The sequence below is a fragment of the Gopherus flavomarginatus genome, chromosome 1 (genome assembly GCF_025201925.1).
Source record: "Gopherus flavomarginatus isolate rGopFla2 chromosome 1, rGopFla2.mat.asm, whole genome shotgun sequence".
NCBI classification, from domain to species: domain Eukaryota; kingdom Metazoa; phylum Chordata; order Testudines; family Testudinidae; genus Gopherus; species Gopherus flavomarginatus.
This window is the reverse complement of record NC_066617.1, coordinates 268,972,275-268,993,458: the sequence shown is the minus strand read 5'-3', so window position 1 is coordinate 268,993,458 and position 21,184 is coordinate 268,972,275. Positions and strand designations below refer to the sequence as shown.

Sequence of the window (21,184 nt, the reverse complement as noted above, 5' to 3'; positions counted from 1 at the left end):
AGCTTCGCCGCGGTTTGCTCTCGCGTTCCCCGAACCTCCCTTGAAGCCGCCCAACAGCGCTGCAGTGTGGCCACATCTAACACCACTTGCAGCGCTGGTTGCTGTAAGTGTGGCCACTCTGCAGCGCTGGCCCTATACAGCTGTACTAATACAGCTTTAACAACCAGCGCTGCAAAATTTTAGATGTAGACATGGCCAGAGTCTAGTAAGGTACGAAGGCACGTCAGCCAGGTTTATTGCCGTATGGACACAATAGTAGTTCCCTGTAGGTTTCTTAGCCTAATTCAGGGCATACTATGAATATGTACCCACGGTCAATGGACTCGGCTCAGTTAGTGGCGGGACTTTCCACTGCCCCCTCGGTCGGACAAAGACACCACACCAGGGATACATTCTTATACACAGGTACAAACAAGTTACACATCACTCCTGACGTATTGAGGTACAACCTTTCTACGTAGTAAGGTGCCGCCTCTCACCTTGTACATGTTGGTTTGAACAAAACAACTCTATCCATCATATTACCCTTTTGGCCCTGTCATTGGGATGGGTCAGCCTGTTCCTCGTTATCTGTGTGGAATGTGCAAGTATGTGAATGTTCTGATTTCTAGTGTTCAGTACCTTTTAGGTATGTATCTTCTTGCAGCATCAGCCCTTTTCTTGCCAGCTTCTGTGAGCAGGGCCTGCCTCTGGCTCACAGCTTCACTTTGCTTTATGTTAGCAAAGTCTTGGCCATTATTTTAGTTCAGGCCTCATACCAGACCTCTGATACCAAGGTTTATATTTTAGGGCCTCCTCTTACTACACTCAGTACTTTTTGAAAATGAGGCCCCTTTAACATAAATCAAGTGTATGATAGACACCAAGAGTTACTAGTCACTTTTTAAAATCTTGGCTTACTGCCTGTAGTAAATATTCTCACCAGTGAAAACAAGCACCCACCATGCTGCTGCTGCTTCAGTAATAGCTGGAGGGCAGCAGATTGTTGCTGTGACTATGCTGGACTCAGGTTAGTCAGTGAGACAAAAAGGATCTGTCCAGAATAACAAGAAAACTACCCTAACTAATTAGACTATTTTTAATTAAAGTGAGGAGGTTCCCAAGGCAGGAAAGAGATTTTGTAACATACTGATACATTATGGAACCTGATTTTTTTTTGAGTTCCTTTTACATGTTACATTTATTGTATCATCTACAAAATACCTTAATAGGCCTTAGGTAGCTGTGCGTTACAATACTCTGCTTTCTTCTTAATGTTTCTCGCTAAAATTCACATCCTGTTTGGCTCTTCTTGGTATCAGCATGTGTAGCTGTTGGTGCTTTGTAGCTGATTTGGACATAGAAACACCTGGCTTAAATCAATCTCAAATATATACTGAAATATAAGATTGGCCAGAACAGTGATCTTGAAATTCTCTTACTGTATTTGCTTTCTTCCATTGCCTTTTCATGCACTGAATATTTTACCCTTGAAAGGAAAGTTAGTATTTCCCTATTTGCATAGCTTAATGGGCAGCATGTTAATAAACAACAGAGAAATGCATGCTAAAGCAGGGGCGGGCAAACTTTTTGGCTGGAGGGCTGCATGCGGTTTCCAAAATTGTATGGAGGGGCGGTTAGGGGAGACTGTGCCTCTCCAAACAGCCAGACATGGCCCGGCCCCTGCCCCTATCTGACCCTCCACCCTTGCTTCTCGCCCCCTGATGCCCGCCTCCAGAACTCCTGCCCCATCCAACCCTGCCCCTGTTCCCTGTCTCCTGACAGCCCCCAGTACCCCTCCCCCTGACTGCTCCTCACCACTCCATACAACCTCCTCTCTCTTTCCTGACTGCCTCCCCAGGACCCCTGCCCCCATTCAACCCCCCTGTTCCCTGCCCTCTGACCGCCCTGATCCCTATCCACACCCCCGCCCCCGACCACCACCCCCAAACTCCCCTGCTCTCTATCCAACCCCTCCTGCTCCCTGTCCCCTTACTGCACTGCTTGGAGCACCGGTGGCTGGTGCTGCTACAGCTGGACTGCCCTGCCCCAGGAGGGTCCCGCAGGGCGGATGTGACCTGCTGGCCGTAGTTTGCCCACCTCTGTGCTAAAGTCTCTGTTCCCAAGTATAAGTTCTTTATTTGTATATTATAATATGTTATAGTTTAAGACAACTTATCCCTACAATAATGCAGTAAATTAACACTGCTCAACCTACAATAAATCAGTGAATGTTACATTTTTAAAGAGGGTCAGTACCTGTGCTACTTTGATGTTTTTAATGAATAGAAATGGATTCAATTGATAAATAGTACAGGGTTTGTTGTGGAGATTTTTCTGGAGAATGTTCAATTGATTGACACAGCTCAAAATTTAAAGGAAAATTTCCACTTTGAGTTTTGACTGTGGGCCTAAGCGTAAGACCTTTGAATTTAATGGAAAGAGGCAAAATGTTGTGGGCTTTAGATCAGGTCCGGCATAGAGTTCTCTGAATTAAATATCGTTGTCTAAGTTATATTGTACATTCTCTGGGGCTGGATTATCATGTGTTTCTCTGTTTTGTAGAGCACTGGACACACTGATGGCTCCCTACTGTAATAAAGGAAAGCCTCTTGAAAAGTGGGATAGAGTGGGATTTTACAAAAGTGTCCGAATGACTTAGGAGCATATCCTATTGAAAGTCAATGTGCCCTGTACTCCTAAGGCACTTAGGCTTTTTGAAAATCCAACTCATAGCGATCCAAAACAAACGGAGAGAAAAGGCCAGAGAGCAGCAACGTGCTATGTGTATGTGCCTTAAACACTAGGGCCATATTTCATCCCTATGCAATTTTATTGACTTCAATAAGGTTGGACCAGGCATGATTTTGGCTCATCTAGCCACAAAGCAGAACAGCTCCTGGGAAGAGTAGCCTTGATTGTGGTGCTCTGGGACAAAAGTGAAACCTCTAAATTTGAGTCCTGAATAAATAAAAGAAGCAAAATCAAGGCATTACATAGAACACCCCTTCATACTCAGGCTGACCTCTAAAGGATCATTCTATTCAATAAGCTTTTAGCTTGATGATCTTCTTTTAGACAGTGGCTTGTTAGATGGCAATTGTGCATGTGTCTGAGATGTTATAGCCCAAGCTGAAAAGTGCTGGTGCCCTATGATTGCAAGTAATCATCTTTGTGATTTCAGGTTCCTGTCACTGTGGAAAGTGCATCTGTTCCCCCCAGGAATGGTACATTTCAGGGGAATTTTGTGAATGTGATGACAGAGACTGCGACAAACATGATGGGCTCATTTGCACAGGTGCAGTACTGACTAATCCTTAATTGCTCTGAGAAGCAGACTGTGCATAAATGCAAATTGAAGGTAGACAAAACCCAGCAAGTTCTCTTTGTCCACTGATGGAAAGGAGAGCACTTTCCTATTATTAAAAGCACTTTAAGAGATGTTGCTTTATGTTGTGATGAATAATCAATTTAACACTTTGCAAGAAAAATTGAAATCCAAAGCATGAATAGCAATAATTAAATCACTTGTGAAATTCATCCAAAAAGTAAAATGCTTTTGTCTACCACCTGTTCCTATACGGAAATGAACATGTATGAGAAGGTAGCGATTCAGTGGTTTCTGTTGCTATCACCATCTCTACTTCATTTTCTATGATGAATGTATGTAATTAATTTAGAAACCATTTAGTTTAATAATCCTTGGTAATGCAACAGGAGCAGGTGCTTATATTATGATGAGGGGAATACTCATGTTTTTTTCATAGACTTCCCTGGCATCAAGACAACTCTCACTGGGATGCTGAGATGCTTGACAGTCTTTTTTATGACATGTTGGATGCTGACTAAAGTCTTTTGCACCTAGCTCAGGGTTTAGATGGCAGATGCAAAGGGAAATGGGTAGACTGCCAACACTTGCTTTTAACAGAGACGGGAGAAAAATCTAGTGACAAGCAGGAACATGTGATGTGTTTGATTAACATCCTACGTGTTCTATAATGAAAATTGTAGAGGACAATCTCTGCATCTTTCCATCTAGAAAAATATTTGCTTAGCAATGTTCTTCTATTAGCTGATGGATACAGAGGTGGCAGAAGACAGATCTATGTGTCTGCTGAAACAAAGAATAGGAGGAAGGGTATCAGAGCATGAAAGATGGAGTCAGGAGTTTCGGGTTCTATTTACAAATCTGCAACTGATTACTTGGCTGACTAAATTTCCAAAAGCGTTCACTGTGTTTGAGTGTCCAACTTGAGATGCCTGGGCCTGATTTTCCAACACTCCACTTTGAGTTTGTTGCCCGCATGTGATGGAGGGGTTTGAAAATATTGGTCTTAATGTTTCTGTACCTCAGTTTCTCCATCTGCAAAATGGGGATAATACTCTGTCACAGAGAGATTTCATGAGACTATTTTTTGTCAAACACTTTGAGCTCCTCAGCAGAAAAAGGTGCTTTTCAATTTCAAAGGTTTATTCGTAATACTATTCTCTTTGCAACAGTTTAACTTTAGCTAAAATAGTTCTAAGTTCTCCTTACATCTTGAAGTACAGTGGGAACACTAAGACAGCATAGAAACAGCTTGGGTCCAAACCACAATGGCATAATTACCATATTATTATTCTGCTGATGGCATTGCTGTAAAGATGCCACTAATTGTTTGAAAATGTAGGGTTTTGGTGGCTGTTTAATCAAATGTAAAGTGCTCTCTTAACAAAAAATATGTAAAGGGAAAATAACAATGTTTTATTATGGCTTGTTTCTTCCCATAACAACACAGTTCAATGCAGTACATTTCAATTATGGTAATTATCCCTTGTTTATTTTGTTCTAGGCAATGGTATATGTAGCTGTGGAAACTGTGAATGCTGGGAAGGATGGAATGGGAATGCTTGTGAAATCTGGCTTGGGACAGAATACCCTTAATCAGATCATGGAGCATCAAGGACTGCAGGGTTTGGTTTGGTTTTTAGGCTGCTAGAACAATTAAATGCAAAGCAAACCACATAGAATAACCACCAGAAATATTCAAATAGACCAATGTAAGTTTCTGTATTTCATAATAATCAACTGCAGGTCTACTCCTGCTCCTATTCAATTCATTTGCAACACTCACATTGACTTCAGTGGGACTGGAATTGGCCTTAAAAGTCTTAAGGTTGAATTCCTGGCTTCACTGAAGTGACACAAGAAAGCATTATTGCATAGGTTAGCTTGTTGCCAAATCTCGACACCATTACATAATGAAATGGCATTCATATAAAAGCATGGAGCTGGCTGGATATTTGTCAAAAAAATTATCTGATGCCATTTCTGATGTCTGTCAAATATATTATTATTTGGCTGTGTTTTTCCCTTCCAATTCTGATTATTTTCCAGCTCCAATAACAAGTGAAACTGTAAATTAATTATTTTAATTTTTGTCAGAGATCTGCAGTTGTATAACTGAGATCGAAATACCTAAACAACCCCAGAGAGTAGGTCAATGACCCAAATTATAAAACCAGACCCCATTTCTAGAACAGAGCAATTAAAAAAAAATCTTAATTTCTGTGGTTACAATATCATTAAGCTGGTTATCTAGTCTTCATACTACATTCTCAAATACATAACCTGTAGGGTAAGAATTTTTTTTAAAAATCCAGATAAATGAGTTGCTATATTTAACAAATATCTTATAACTTGTATGTACTTTAATCATAGTGTTATGTATGTACACTTACCTAGTCATTTTAAAAAGAAAAGCACATAAAAAAGTATTAGATAACTTTTAGGATGCCAATTCTGTATGCTATTAGAACTCACTGTTTTGGAACAGATATTCATTGAATCTTACTACTTTTATAGAAGCTGGGAGTCTGACCGTCAACTGAATTAGAATATCAGGTACATTGTATAGCACATTGCTGTCAATGAAAGATGTTCAGATGATGGAAACAAAATAATTTAATTGCAGATTTCAAACAGTGCAGTGGTATGAACAAAATTTTTATTTCTTATCAATGGTGAAATGCTGCTCAGTGTGAAATTCACATTGAATTATGAAAAATGCACAACTACATTGGGACTTCCCTAAGTTATTTACATTTGAATCTCCCCCCCTCCCCCCCCCGTAGGTTTGGCAGCCCTTTAATTCTTCAGAGCAAAAAAATACATACATTTTCTTTTCAAAAGTGATTACATATTGTGAAAACTCATTAAATCACAAAAAATATCAAATTTTGATATTGTTATGTTGTGATTTAGGTGTCAAGTCTCAGGCTCTTAGTTTGATACAAGACTAAGAAATAAAGAACCTGTGTATCAACTGAAAAAAGGTATTTCCATTATTACACTAGAAATTCCTTTTCTTATAGAAAGGACATTGATTATTTAAATTGGAAAATACAACAGTACAGAACATGTAACAGTTATAGTGTGAAAACTTCAAGTGCGCTTATTGAAAAGTTTTGAACAATCATTTCCCCTCCATTTAGCTTGCTCTTGCTCTGACCTCATTTTCTTTAAATGTGTAGTTTTAAACATAAATATGTAGCTTTTCAAAGCCCATGTTCTCAGGGAGACATAATCCAGTCACCTCTAAATGTCTGTGCATAACTTATTAATGGGAGTTCTGCACATTCACAGAGACAACTATACCCAAAAGCTGCTACTGTCTCTCTTTAGATAACCAAAATATCAGGCAGAGTTCTAAAATGTATTGATAATACATAAACCAACTTTGAAGCAAAACAAGTTTTGAAATCACATCTTACATTTTATGGTTGTAACCGTTAAAGTTGTGCAGAGATTAGGTATTTCAATGTGTCATTTTAACATTTGCCAACACTAGTCTTTGACTGGTGAACACAAGCTTGTTGGTTTTATTTATATATAAATTAACACAGACCTGAAGTCTCTTATAGTAATAAATGTTTTACAGATGTGGATACTTCAGAGTCAATGAAAGATAAAAGGAAATCAAGCTTCATTATGTCTCGCATTTATGTACAGTATTTTGTATAGCTAACAAAGTAGAAAATCAATGTTGTCTAGATTGAATAGATACTTGGTATCATTTGAACAAACTAGCAAACAAAGAAATAAATACTGTATCTTACCTATGATATTTCAGGCAGCCACATTCCTAGACTGGAAAATGATTCTCTGTAAGGCCATAAATTGCCAGATAGCTGCGTGTCATGTAATATTTTATTTTACTTTGTGATTTTGTTTGTTTTCCTTTTAAGTTTGTAAACTAAAAGCGTAGAAGTGATTCGAATTTCTAGTAAGACAAACTTTTAAACATTTCCACAACAGGTTTGTTTTTTAATTTTCTGCTACTGGGGTGGATTAATATAGGATTAAAAAAAAAAGTTTTAAAATTCTCTGACAAAGTTAGGGCCTAGGATTAAGTAAAATATAAATTATCAAAGCAAAACTGTGCTATAAGCCATATAGTATTTACTAATGCTGATCAAAATGTAATGGATATCTATTTTCTTTTCCATTTTTTGTTGTGTGTGTGTGTGTGGCTTGAACATCTTTTTTTCCCATACTGATGAAACCAGTGATATGAGTCTCAGTACATCTTCTATGCAGCTTATTCCCTTGCTATAAAAATAAGACTTGAAGAGAAACATTATTGTTCCATGTATGTGAAAATACCGTCTGCCTAAATTGTAAAAGTAAAAAGAGGTGTGATGGAGTGAAAAATATTTCCCATTTAATTCGCATACACTAATTATGTTACTGCTTCCAAGTCTTGGGCAAACAGTAATTACAGAAAGAGAAAGCTGGTTAGATAAGTGGGGAGTTTGATACTGACACATGCACGTTCTCAATTTTTGTGATAAAAAGGGCACTATCTGAAAAGTGCTGAGTACTACTTCTGAGCATTCTCAGCACTTTGCAGGATTGTGGCCATTCTATACAACATCTTCTCGGGTTTCAGACATCAACTTGCTATTCACTGTCTTACTTGTATCAATGATTTAGCAAAGGGAAAGGATTACGGGAAGGGGAAAGGGTCAAGCTCTCTTTCAGAGGCATGTAGCTGGAGATTTAATCATGTATCTGGCTTGGTGTTTTTGATGCACTGCCCTCCTCCTTCCTGGAATGGTGACTTACTTTACATCTAAATTATATTTCATACTATAGTCTGGGGATGAATAAAGCTAAGTTGAATATTTATATGACTAGGCTCTAGAACAAAGATTTTATTACATTTAAAAAAAATAAATCATACCATTTGCATTAGACATCCTGAAAACAATCTTGAAATATATTGCACAGATCACAAATTTATCCGAAAGGGCATGTAAACAAAACTATAATAGCTTTATTGTGTCTAATTTTCCCACTTTTTCTAACCTGAGTGGAGCTGAATATTTCTACTTTGTACCATAGAACAGATGGATCAGCAAGACACACCTTTAATGCATGGGCCAAACTCTCTGTCTACTCAATTGACTGCTATAACGTTACAGCAGCAGAGAATTTTTCCCTCTGTGTGTAAACAGTTATGAGCTTTACAAGATTCTTTCAGGTAAATACATTGTGAAAGAAGGTCCTTTTATTCTTTTGTGGGTTATTTGTGTTATACAAATCACCTGGATGAAAAAAATGACAATACATAAACATGTTGATTTGAGCGTTGCTTGAAGAAGCAAAAGAGGTGTTAAGTGAGCTACAAAGCACTTGTGATCTTTCTGTAGAAGCTACTATAGTTTTTCATAAACATGATCAAGCTGGTAAGGGTTCATGTGAATCTAGATAACACTTTTTAATAGTGCTTTGTTCAATTTGTACATATCTACCGAGAACTGGATTTTGTGTGTATGTATGCGTGACTGATATTTTGCTAAAATTGTTGCTGAAATAAAAATGAACTTTCTGTTTTAGAGGGAAAATGAAAAGATAATGCCCATCTGCATTATTAACATACCTGTGCATTAGTGAGATAGTGAAGCAATTGGGATTTCTTTTTTGGACCACTGTGCAAACCAGGCTCTCTGGGATTAAATAAAAAGAAAGGAAGGAGCAATACAAAACACAGCATGCAAAAGGTCTGGCATACTGTAGAGTCGCATACATTGCTGTACATGGAAATACAAAACACAAAATCTGTAAATATAAATTAATTCATCAGGTTTACTATACAGTAGTTTAGTAGTAACAGACAGTTGAAAATAGTTTTCACTTAACAGCAAAATTAATTTTAGAGGGAACAAAATGGTGAAGTCTTATCCTGGAAAACAGCAGGAGAGGTAATATATCAAGAAGCTAAAATTCTCTTTGGCATGGTAAAGGGGGAGAATTGAGTTTGCCAACCTATCTACATGGTTTCACTATATTGTGGCCAGTGCAATGGTATTTTGCACATTCTGCTTGTTAGATAAAGTTGTTTTGTTTTTCAATATGCCTTCATATAAATATTTTATTCAATATGTTGTCTCTGTGTATACAACAAATGATAATAAACACAAACTGTACAATGCAAACAAACTCTTTGCATATATGTATGTAAATTTAGTAATACATACCAACAGTTCTTGATACGCTTAGCCTACTACATGCAGTTCATCATTGCCATCCTCTTCCCATGCAACAGATGAGACAAGAGACAAAATTAAAGGCGTAACCAAAGCACAAATAACAAAGACCCCTGTGCTCTACGTTTAAACAGACTTTAGAAGAAATTGTTTTAAGACATCCATTCACAGGATTAAACACCCTTACAGACAACCCATGTAAACAAAAATAAAACTGGTGATACATTTACAGTACATACTAGTCATTTACAAAAATAAATTCAGCCTTAATTGTAACTAGTCAACTGGTTGGCAGAGAAATAGCTGCCTGAGATGCAAGGGTTAATGTTGAAAATGGTAATGTATATGGCCTTGGGACACCAGTTCCAGAGAGCTGAAATTTAAAGGACCAGCTTGTGCTCTCTACATCCTCAGTGCATACCTCAGGCAGTTCTATGGCACTGTCTCACCCTCCGGACCCTGCAGAGCCACCTCTGTGCAGCCCAGGGTCCAAGTTGGGCAGGCTGGAAACTAAGTGGGACAGGGCAAGAATGCACATAGGCTTCCTCACCAGCCCTGTGAACATTAGACACAAAAGATAATGCAGCTTCTCTGCACAACTCCCTTCCCAATCCCAAGAGGCGCTACAGCAGAAGTCTGGGGGGGCGGGGAAGTCAGTGAGGCTCCAAGGCCAGGACACTACCAGAGAGACAGGGCAGAGCTCTATGCTGATAGTCCTGGCCTCCAACTGATGCACCAGGGGGAGGCGTCATAGCTTTTTTTTTGTTACGGAGGTGGGGGGCACACAAGTCCCACCCGTTCTACTGGGATGAGATGGGAGGCTCACCACAAGGGGTATCTCATGGAGATTTTCTCCTTTAAAGCCACTGGGTGAGGGGATGGTCTGGGCTAAAAGTTACTTTATGCACATTTTGTCACAGCATTGAAGTAGCTTTGTCTTTGTTTAAATGCTTAAATACTTACAAAACAAACTTCACTTGATATGCTTCACTCGGCTCTTTAAAAAGACCCAAACTTTGTCTGTTTTACATGGTATATAAACAAGGAACCCTAAACTGTCAAGACTCACAGCAGCATTACAATAACCTACTTGAACAATATGCTGCGTTACTTATTAAAACGGAACCCCCATATGAAAACTGTATAAGCATGAAGAGTTAATCGGTATGCAGCTAAACAGGCCAGGAATTTGAAACAACTGGTGGCCTGTCACAGAGCTCTGTGTAATGCCATGAGAAAATAATTTTTTTCAGTAAATACAATTGCTCAAAAAGGAAGGATGAAGTTTGTCCCCTTTAAACATGATCATAACAGCAAGAGGCCAATAGAGGGTTGTCCAAAACAGTTTGTCAAAACGCAGGTACAGTTTGGTCCTTGTCGCCCTTTCTGAGAAGCAAATGCCTATTAAGCACATACAGAATAGCCTTATTTCAGTCTTTTGAAAGTATGCAACTAAATATTTGAAACTCATTACCTACAGTATTTAACACTATAATGGCATCTTTGTTGTATTGTCTAAAGCTTATTACCCATTTTATTTTTTTCTCAACTGGTTTCATGACAGTTAACTGACACCAGTGAAGCATCACCAGTATTTCTCATAAAGCAATTGAACACGATCCAAGGACTCAGTCTCATAATGGGTTTGCTTTCCTCTAGTTTCATGTAGTAGAATGTATAGCATACAGAAAGCAAGGCAAGGCACCGTTTATCTAGCAATTTGGTGGGAGTATCCTAAAAAGGGGGTTAGAGATATGTACTGGGTTATGGAGTGAAATACATAGGATTGGACTCTGCATGCTGAGCTGAAAAAAAAAATAAATGTTTTCTAATAGACCCAGTTTAAAAAAAATGAATACTAAAATATTAAAGTATAATTTATAACTACCCTTAACACATCATCCTTGCCCGTGCTTTGCTGAGTGGAAAACAGCCAAAATAATGATGGCATTAAATTCAGTTAATTAAAAACAGGAAAAGATTAGATCTGAACTGGGTTTAGGTAGCACAATTCTTGTTAGTCTTAATTATTGTTTTTCAAAGAATGAGGATTAGGAGGTGAAAAAATGAGCCTTAATTCAGGCCTACAAGGCCTACATAGTTCTTTGGACCCACTTTCCCAAAAATGAGTGGGTCTTGCTCGCTGGGCAAGGCAAATGTTACCATTACCAGTAAGCCTGTGATATGTATAAAACACACACACACAAAGAAACTATAGGGGGATGTCAAACACTAGTCTCAAAAAACTTTCTACTGGTCGTGTTTGACACTTTTCCCACCACAGTAATGCCAACCTCAGGAGCACGGTATCTGTTACTAAAGTGTATTCACATTTATCAATATTCTAAGTCAGAGACAATGATTCTAGTCTTCATAGATATAATTCATAATAGTACGTTTTTGAAGGCTTACTGATTCCCTGATTGCTTTCAGAACTAAGCCACCTGCAACATTTAAATTGTAGAGAAACACAATCCCTGCAAAAGGTCACAGACAGTGGAGCAAGCAGCCTTGTAAAAAAAAGGGAAGAAGAGAAATCCATAATAGCACAGGTTTACAGCATCTAACTAGAAATTACTTGATATTATCTGTGTGCTACAAAATAGAACTTAAACACATGGATTTCGCTGAAACTGGACTCAAAAAGGGATTATGGGTAACTGTGAGCAGGCAAGGTATCAAGTGTACTTGTGAAGTATGTCATTCACATGAAGTGTCACAGTCACAGAAAAGATATTAAAAAGGCATTCCATATCTGGTAGGGCATTCCATGGTCTGAGTTTAGCTAGTTATTCAGGTGTCTTCTTGTTGTGGGAGGAGCTACATGTTGAGATTTATCCACTTGCAACAGTTTAGTTCAGAAACAGCAAAGAGCAAGTATTCACTTGTCTCAAGCTGATCCACAGACACCAAAGTAGCAGAGTCCGGCAAGGATAAATTGCTCAACTGTACTCAGGGCTCAATAAGTCACAACACCTGTGAGGATCTGGCTATGTCGTCTTACTCTTGTTAACTGGTTTGCCTCCATTCATTATTGCAGATGCACTTGTGCTTTTGCTTGGAGTTACTCCAGCCTTTGGCACTGTTTCTCCAACATCATGCAAGGATGGTTCTCGATACATGGCAACTAAAGGAAGAAAGGAAAAAAAACATCACTAGGATTCATTATTATAGATTCCAAGGCCAGATGGGCCCTCTGTGACCTACTGTATAATACAGGCCATAGAACTTACCCCAAATAATTTTTAGAGCATATTTTTATATCACCCTTACGAGAACAAGAATTTTAATAGTCTCTCTCTTCCTCTTTGTGTGAAGGACATTAGCTACTTTGAAAGGGACTGTCTGTCTATTTTAAGCCACTAATATTTTTTCCACGCAGTCCAAGTATATCTCTTCCTCCATCACCTCTGACTTACATGCACAATAGGAAATTGTCCCTTTGTTTTTAAATGGATAATGTGACTTGATAATAGAAGCTTCAGAAATGAAAAGCAATTGTTCAATCACAATTTGTACAATATGGAAGAATGAGCTGTGCAGCAAAACCCCTCAGGCTTTGCACAGTCTTATTACAAAACAGTTTAATAGTCAAAACTGAATTTTCTGCTTACATTTTAAGGATTCTTGACATTTACTGGTGTACATCATTACGTTATTTCTTGATCAAATGCCACGAGGATCTTATTTTAAGCGTCAAAAACTAGAACGACGATATCAGAATCAAGAACTTTAACTTTCATAAAGGAAAATCATCTAATCAATTATTATTTAATTTTTCAAATTCCTCTCACAGCCTGGTTAATAGGTGGTATTTATTTCCCCCCCATAAATGGCTCATTGATGGATTCACAAAAATACATCTCATAGAGTGTTCATATAAAATTAAAACATGATGAGATTAGACAAGACTTGGTGTTATTCATCTCTACTGGTGAAGTGTTTAGGATGGCTTCAGACAGCACACAAAACAGTCACTGTTCAGCTAGAATTCGTTTCTTTCTTTTTCCTAAGATGTCTTGTAATACATGGGCAAGAAACATTCCATAGTCATTGATCTTTGCTGGAATTTTGAAATGCAGAAAACTCTAAAACTAAATTATTAACTGAATTTATGGAATAATTAAGAATAGCACACTCGGATTCACTAGGGTCCTAACTATTTTAAATCGCTTGAGGAAAATAAACATGTTCAGTTACAAAGTACCTGCACTGAGCTGCCTTAAGGATGAACATTGTTAGATAATTCAATTTCATTTTCCACATCACTGAATCAGGTAATATTTTACTTACACATAACTTTGGGGTAGCATTTATTTATATCACAGCAATGTTAAAAAAGAGATGCCAAGCAGTCAAAAGAATTAATCACACAAAAGATCTTGAAGAAACCATGTGAGAGAACAATCCCTTCTTCCCTGGACTAATTAAAATAGGAGGCAGTGGCATCAAAGTACTGACCTTGATATTCAATGTACAGAAGTTTCATAATAGATATGAAAGGCCCATAACATCATTAACTAATCAAGTACTTAACTTGTTCTAACATTTGCAATGACATAATCTAAATCTTTTTATGGCTTTTGAAAGTTTGAAATTAAATTTCTTCTCTAGCGATGGGGATGATCTATGTTTTTAGAGTGCACACCCATAATTGTTTTTAGGACATTTCTGTTTGCTGATTAATTAGGAACAGGATGAAGTATCAATGTGACCTACAAAAATATGAAGTTAAGCACCATGTGATAGCAACATAAAGAATTACATAGTATAGCTGTTGTCTTTGATGACTCTTTTGGACAACATAAAATAAGTTGTTTCTAAGCCTTACCTAAACTCTTTTGATAAAGGGTCTGACTATACAAATATTAATTACTCTAGTGGAAAAAAACCCACATCTTCCCTAAGCTGTATGTGCTGTGATTGCTTTTTTAAAATATTCTGGCATTTTTCCCAATAAAAGTCTTAAAATACATAACTTTAACTTCATATATAGGGGCTAACGCATATAGTGCAAGTCTTGTTGAAACACTGGGAAAGTTTTAAAGACCACTTGAACTGTGAAGTATAGGGAAAAAAAACCCAACAAATCAGCGTAAAACTAAGATGTGATATTAAAGCCAGTCACCTAGACCTGTTAAGATTTTCATTACGTAAAGAGAGTCCTAACCCATTTAACACATGATTTAGATTTGAAATTCCTCAAAACCTTCCACACCTTGTAATTCTCAGATAATTGTAATGTTAAAAAACATGACACTGCTGACAAAATCATTACTCAGAAAAGTGTGGGGTTTCTTTTAAGATGTTAACTAATGAGACACTTTTCAGCATTATTGAGGTGATGAGCAACAATCTGGATCAAAGTGAATGAGATCTGGAGTGTAAATAGTACAAATGACAAAAAAAGCCCGGGTGAAAAAGTCTTGTAGAATGAATAGGACAAATAGACAATTCTATATTCAGGACAAAAAGTTAACACATTTTGCCAGATTATGAACATCACTTTAATATATAAGGTTAGCATGACTAAAGATATTATTTGTTGTTCCCCTTTCCTAACCTAGCAGAATAGGGGACATACTTAAAGGTGCACAATACATAAGCTGACTCAATAGTGCAGTTTGATTTAGTCTATAATAAGACCTTTGAGTTTTGTGTTAGGATGCTCTTAAATTGGAATGCTGACATTTCCTCTATGCCATTCATAACTCCAATTTCCTTAAATATACATTATTGTTCAGAACCACTCATGCTGGTTCATGAAAGAAATATTTTCTCACTGCAATACTGACACCAACTTTTTGCTTCTACCAGAAGAATATTTTAAAAAGCAGCACAATGCTTTTTAAAGATAGGTTTTCTTCTAATAAAATGACCTCTTAATCCCATGAAAGAGCATTTAACATATGCCCTTTCTCAGACACACTGTGGTGTAGGGCTGGCTCTAGGTTTTTTGCCACCTCAAGCAAAAAAAAAATTTGGCTGCCCCCCACCCCAGCCTTGGGCTCCCCCCCCACAGGTGTCCTCCCCACCCCCCGTATCCCCTGCCGCCCCAGCCCAGGGCTCCCCCACCCCCAAACATGATCTCCTCATTCAGCACAGCAATCCCCGTTTACACTTGCAGTCGGATCAAACCATTTCTACTATTTTTATTTCACTTTAGTATAAATCTCGCCCTCCTCTGTCCCCCGCAACCCCATCTTTAGTGCTCCAAATGCACAGGGAAGGCATAGGGACTAACCCTTACACCTGGAAAGGGATAGGGATCTAGTAAAGAGGGTTCAGGCAGAGGAGTGGGTGTGGGGGTGCTTGGGGGCTCTACACTGGCAGAGCAGCGGGTGTGATGTACTTGCAGAGAAGGGTGGAGGACGAGAGGGGGTATCAGGAGGGTTGTGGGAGACGAGGTCCAGAGGAAGGGGGAAGTGCAGGAGCAGAGGGCTGGGGGAGGGTACAAGAGGAGAGGTGCAGGTGAAGGGAGAGTACAAGACGAAGGGGTGCACCAAAGGAGCGATGGGGGGGAAGGTACAAGTGAAGAGGCTGCGAGTGGGATGAGGTGTGCAAGGGCTGAGAGGGGTAGGCACTGACAGCTGCTTCCCCAGCCCCGTGCAGGCAGAGCTGAGAGGACAGACACTGACCCCCAGTTACCCGAGCCGTGGGGGTCCCCCAGCGGGGCAGTAACCTTGGCTGCCACGCTCAGACCCAGCCTCTGCCTCTCCCTGCCCCTGGTGCTGTGGGGCTGAGGCAGGGGAGCTGCAAGCAGCGTGGAGCTGAGGCAGGGGAGGTGAGTGGCGGGCTGGGTCCGGGGGCAGGAGGGGGCAGTTCCCTGGCAGCTCGGGCTGCCCGGCCATTCGCCCCATCAGCACACGAGCCGGGATCTGCACCCCCTGCCGAGCCCGGCAGCGTCCTGCACAGCCCACTTGGGTGGGGAAACGCCATGCCACCCTGGGGAGACTCAGAGCAGCAGCGGTGGCAGCAGCAGGACCCTGGCTCCCTCCCTGCATCCCAGGCCCCACTTCCCTCCGTCCCAGGGTCCTCACACACTCTGGGAGCCCCTCTCGCCGCTGCAGCCCGGGCTCAGCTCCAGGGGACAATGCTCTGGCTCTCCAATGGCAGGGCTCTGGCCAAGGCTGGCTCCCAGCTTTTTTCAGCCCCATGCAAAAAAAAAAACAAGGAGGCTGGAGTGCTGTCCCTTGGAAAGTGCCAACCCAAGCACATGCTTGGAGTGCTGGTGTCTAGAGCCAGCCCTGCTCTGGTGAAGCACAAAACACTCATGAATCCTAGCAATTGCCATATTGAATGGCCAGTGGGTGTGTGCCAAGTGCATTTTGAAGTGATATGATAGGACCCATTCCCCCTCCTTTTGTGATATCACCATCTCAAAGGAAGAGATGTTTTAAAATTTCAGCATATCTGGCTGTGATGGCCCAAAGCTCACCTTCCAATGGCTTGGGTAGAAAATGAGCTGCTGGTTTTGTTTTCTTCACTCTGTTTCCTTTCATGACCTGCCCTTCCTTATTAAGCCCCAGGTACCAGGCCCTACCCGACTCTTGTTGTCTGTAGAGCATGGATGAGTAGATTACATAATAATTTTCATAAACGGACTCCTTAAACTTGCATTCCGGTGTAAAAAGTTCCTGTGGGAGAAAGGGTAAAAATTAGAGCATATCCCAAAACAGCCATGGCTGGTGGTGAGAGTTTTTCCTTATTTTTCCCTCCAATAACACGCTGGGGTTAGTATGGGAGATGGTTGTGCAACTGAGCCCCTTTAATTCTAATAGTTGTGGTGTCCATAGTCAATAAATAATGGTTTACAGGCTATGAAAAGTCTTATCTGTTAGGCATAAGACTAACATCCTTCTATCGCTAACATTTCTTTCCCAGCCATTTACAGAGTGATACATTTGTACCAGCATGTAGAAACGATAAATGCAGGAGTCCAGGCTTCAATCAAGCCATTCCAAGAATTTACGAGGTAGCTGTTTGTGATGCCCTCCCTTCTTCTTTCAGCGATTCCAAGTCACAGACAAGGAGAAGCAAAGGTAAAACAAAAGACAGGTTGACGTGCAAGAGGAAACGACTATTAAACACTATTAAACACATTCAACATACTATTTGTATCAACTTAGTAATTTTTCTAGGCTGCTGGAACAACAAAGGAAGATAGTCAGGAAGGCCCAATGGAAGTTAGGAGCCAAAATACGTTTGAGGATCTGGGCTGAAGTGCCCACATAACCCTGCCAATCACTTTCTTGAATAAGCATGCTGTTTCCTTTGTTTAAATAAATAACACGACCTCACACACTGCCTCCCTCCCCAATATCCTGCTTACCTATAAAACTAAACCACCAGAAAACACTACCATTTGTTTTCTGTATTACAAACCAGTACATGTATCTTTGCCACCTGTTGCTCCCCTTCACCTAGGAAGAAAAAGGACAATGCTTTTGCTTCATGAAAAAGGGATCTGAACCAGGCTTGGCTGAAAAATGCTGAAGAGAACTTTGAGTGAGGGGTCTTTTTTTTTTTCTTTCCTTTTTTGTTGTTGTTTTGTTTTGAGGCATGAGGTTAATCTTTTAAGCTTAGGCTTTAGAAAGCATGTTATGATTTTGTTCTACATGTAACCACTTGTTTCCAAAATTATTACTCATTATTACTTGAATAGCCATTCTTTGATAATAAATGTAGTCTTGTTCTCACCATCAATGTATCTCAGTATGTTAGCGTAGTGTTAAGCAAAGTGCTGGTCTCGAGTTGAATTTTGCACACTGGTGTATACCCTTGCTTTGTGAATAGCAGCCTGGTAATTCTGTGAGTGGTCAGTGGATAAGAGGCTGAACACTGCAGGGAATTCCCTGAGTATTCGGGGGTTGGTGTGTGCCTGTTGATACCTGTACAGACAGAGAGAGGCCTGTGGGGGGCTGGAAGGCAGTACTTGTGCTGCCTGAGGCTGGTGGTTTCAGGCATGCTAAGGACCAGTAGTATTGTGGTGCCTCACAACGCTGGGCACCCCTAGGGAGTGTCACACATTCCTAACTAGGCTTTCAGGTATTACGGTGATTGACAACTTTGTAACTAAATAGAAAGAACAGGAATACTTGTGGCACCTTAGAGACTAACAAATTTATTAGAGCATAAGCATTCGTGGGCTACAGCCCACTTCATCGGATGCATAGAATGGAACATATAGTAAGGAAATATATATACACATACAGAGAACATGAAAAGGTGGGAGTTGCCATACCAACTCTAAGAGGCTAATTAATTAAGAGAAAAAACTTTTGTATGATAATCAAGATGGCCCATTACAGACAGCTTGACAAGAAGGTGTGAGGATACTTAACATGGGGAAATAGATTCAATAAATTTGTTAGTCTCTAAGGTGCCACAAGTACTCCTGTTCTCTTTGCAGATACAGACTAACATGGCTGCTACTCTGAAATTAAATAGAAACTGCAAACTGCTTGGATTCAGGAGACCTGCATTCTATTTTCGACACTGACGCGACTTGCTATGTGGCCTTAGGCAAATCATTGCCTTGTTAAAGCTCTGACATCTTCAGAGGAATGCAAGTGCAAAGTACAAATTGTTATTAATTTGTATTAAGGCGGCACATAGATGCCCTGGCTCCACGGTGCTCGGCACTGTATGCTCACGCATAACGAAGATACAGGCTCTGCCCTGAAGAGCTTGCTTGCACTCTACATGTAAGGCTATAGCCAACAGAGAGTTTAAAGAAATGGTGTGGGTCTGGAAGGAGCACAAAGAAACAATGAGAAGATGCTGGTCAGCATGAAAAGTCACAGTCAGAGAAAAATCACCCGCTCAACCACTGCTGAGTTTTTTGTAGGCATCCTGGTAGAGATGAGTTTTTGGAGGAATGTGAAGGAGGGCAATGAGGCAGTTTTGCAGCCCCTCCCAGGCATAAGGTAGGGCACAGGAGAAAATGTTAATGTCTTTATTGACATTTTTTTACAATGGGCAATCAAGCCAGGCATCTTTTGTGGAGTGAAGATGGGTTTGACATCTTGATACCGTATAAGAGATTATAAGTATAATGGGAAATAGACTGAGAAGGCCCTTAACAATGAAGACAAGTAGTTTGTATCTGATGCAGTGAATAAAGTGGAGTCAGTGGAGAGAAACAAAGGGTGGGAGTGGGGATGACATGTTCAAAGTGGTGAGCCAGGAAAAGATCTTTCCACTAGCATTTGAGCACATATAAGTGGACCAGGATAGGATTTAGTAAGGCCAGAGATGAGTAAGTTGCAATAGTCTTTATTATAAAGAATTGGTGAACCTCCTGAAAAACGTCACCCTCACCAGCATCACCAACATCCAGTCTGGACAAAACTTCAGTCCAAGTTTTTTTTTTGCTCTCATCCAAGTTCAGAGCTTGGTTATTCAGGAGGAAAGTAAAAACCATCTGGGCTCAAATGAAAGAGAAATCTAAAGCTACATGCTAAGGGCATCATTGCTCAAATTGTCTCACTATCTCCCCTGGTGGAATCCTGAACATTAAATCAGAGGTGAGAGAATACATAGGACTCCACAGAACGGAATGCTTGGTACAGTGAAGTATTGCGGTACATCTGTAAAAGAAAAGGGACAAATCATTCAATAGGATTCTCATCTATCTCAGTGAGGTTCACTGACACCTCAACTGCTGGAAGGGTCATAGGCCTAATTCAGTAGTCCATCCCTAATCAGGAAAGCACTTAAGTACTTTCCTGAGCTGATGCCTAACAGCATGAAGACACAACTTCCGAACAAGGAATCATGAACAAGTGAGATAGGCAGAACTTCCATTCTGTGCCCAAAGCTGTCAGCCGGACTGTAAGACATTGAAGCAATAGGAAGATTCCCATAGGTTCAGAATTGCCTTGCTGCTTCTCAATGACTTAATGACTTCACCCAAAAAGAGAAGGTTAGAGACAAAGCAATAACTGGTGAAACTGCCAACATTCAGAGCTTACGTCTCTAAGCAAGAGCCTAACTACCACTCCTTTGAGAGAAGCTGGCACTCTGGACTCCAATAGGGAATTGATCAGTCATCAGCAATGGACTCAGTACTTCCCTACTGGATTTTATTAGTCAGAGAAAATTACAGATAATCCAATGGTTGTTCTATTGGTCAGGAGATCCTGAGTTAAACTACATAAGTAATCTGCCACATGGATATTGAAATTGCTTAAGATAACAAGCATTGGTGTCTATTTGGACAAATAATAATAAAACATTTCTTATATAATGTTTTTCATCAGTAGATTTCAAAAAGCTTCACAAGCATTAACACATTTATCCTCACAACAGCCTTGTGAGGTAGGGAAGCATTACTATCCTCATTGTACAGATGGGCAACTGAAGCACAGACTGGCTAAATGACTTGCCCAAAGTCACACACAGGAAGTTCATGGCAGAGCAGAGAATTGAAACCAGGCCTCTTATGTCCTAGACCAGTGCCTTAACCACTGGACAATCCTCCCCTCCCTTGGGACAAAAGCCCAGGAAACTAAGACAGGAAGTGTCAGGTCTAGAAGGGGTGTCAGGATATACATTTAAACCACTGTCTTCTGTTAATGTTTATTCTTTTAAAAAGACCTGATGACATAAATATCACTATTTAAAGTACATAAGAGCTGCCATACTGGGTTAGACCATAGTCCATGTTGTC

At 39.9% G+C, this 21,184-nt stretch overlaps 2 protein-coding genes across 3 annotated transcripts in view; one reads left to right on the top strand and one right to left on the bottom strand.

The window, feature by feature from the left end:
* The window catches only part of ITGBL1 (integrin subunit beta like 1), a 219,331-nt gene extending 214,258 nt beyond the window's left edge, over positions 1-5,073 (top strand). Inside the window, exons 10-11 of the mRNA XM_050949570.1 lie at positions 3,164-3,277; positions 4,812-5,073. Coding sequence (XP_050805527.1) covers positions 3,164-3,277; positions 4,812-4,903 — 206 coding nt within the window. The 3' untranslated portion in view covers positions 4,904-5,073. The remainder of the gene's footprint in view (positions 1-3,163; positions 3,278-4,811) is intronic.
* Positions 5,073-21,184, bottom strand: part of FGF14 (fibroblast growth factor 14) — a 674,793-nt gene continuing 658,681 nt past the window's right edge. For both annotated transcript variants that reach the window (XM_050951487.1, XM_050951495.1), the window contains exons 4-5: positions 16,949-17,147; positions 5,073-12,637 (exon numbers count right to left, since the gene is read on the bottom strand). In XM_050951487.1, the coding sequence (XP_050807444.1) occupies positions 12,501-12,637; positions 16,949-17,147 (336 nt within the window). In that variant the 3' untranslated portion in view covers positions 5,073-12,500. The remainder of the gene's footprint in view (positions 12,638-16,948; positions 17,148-21,184) is intronic.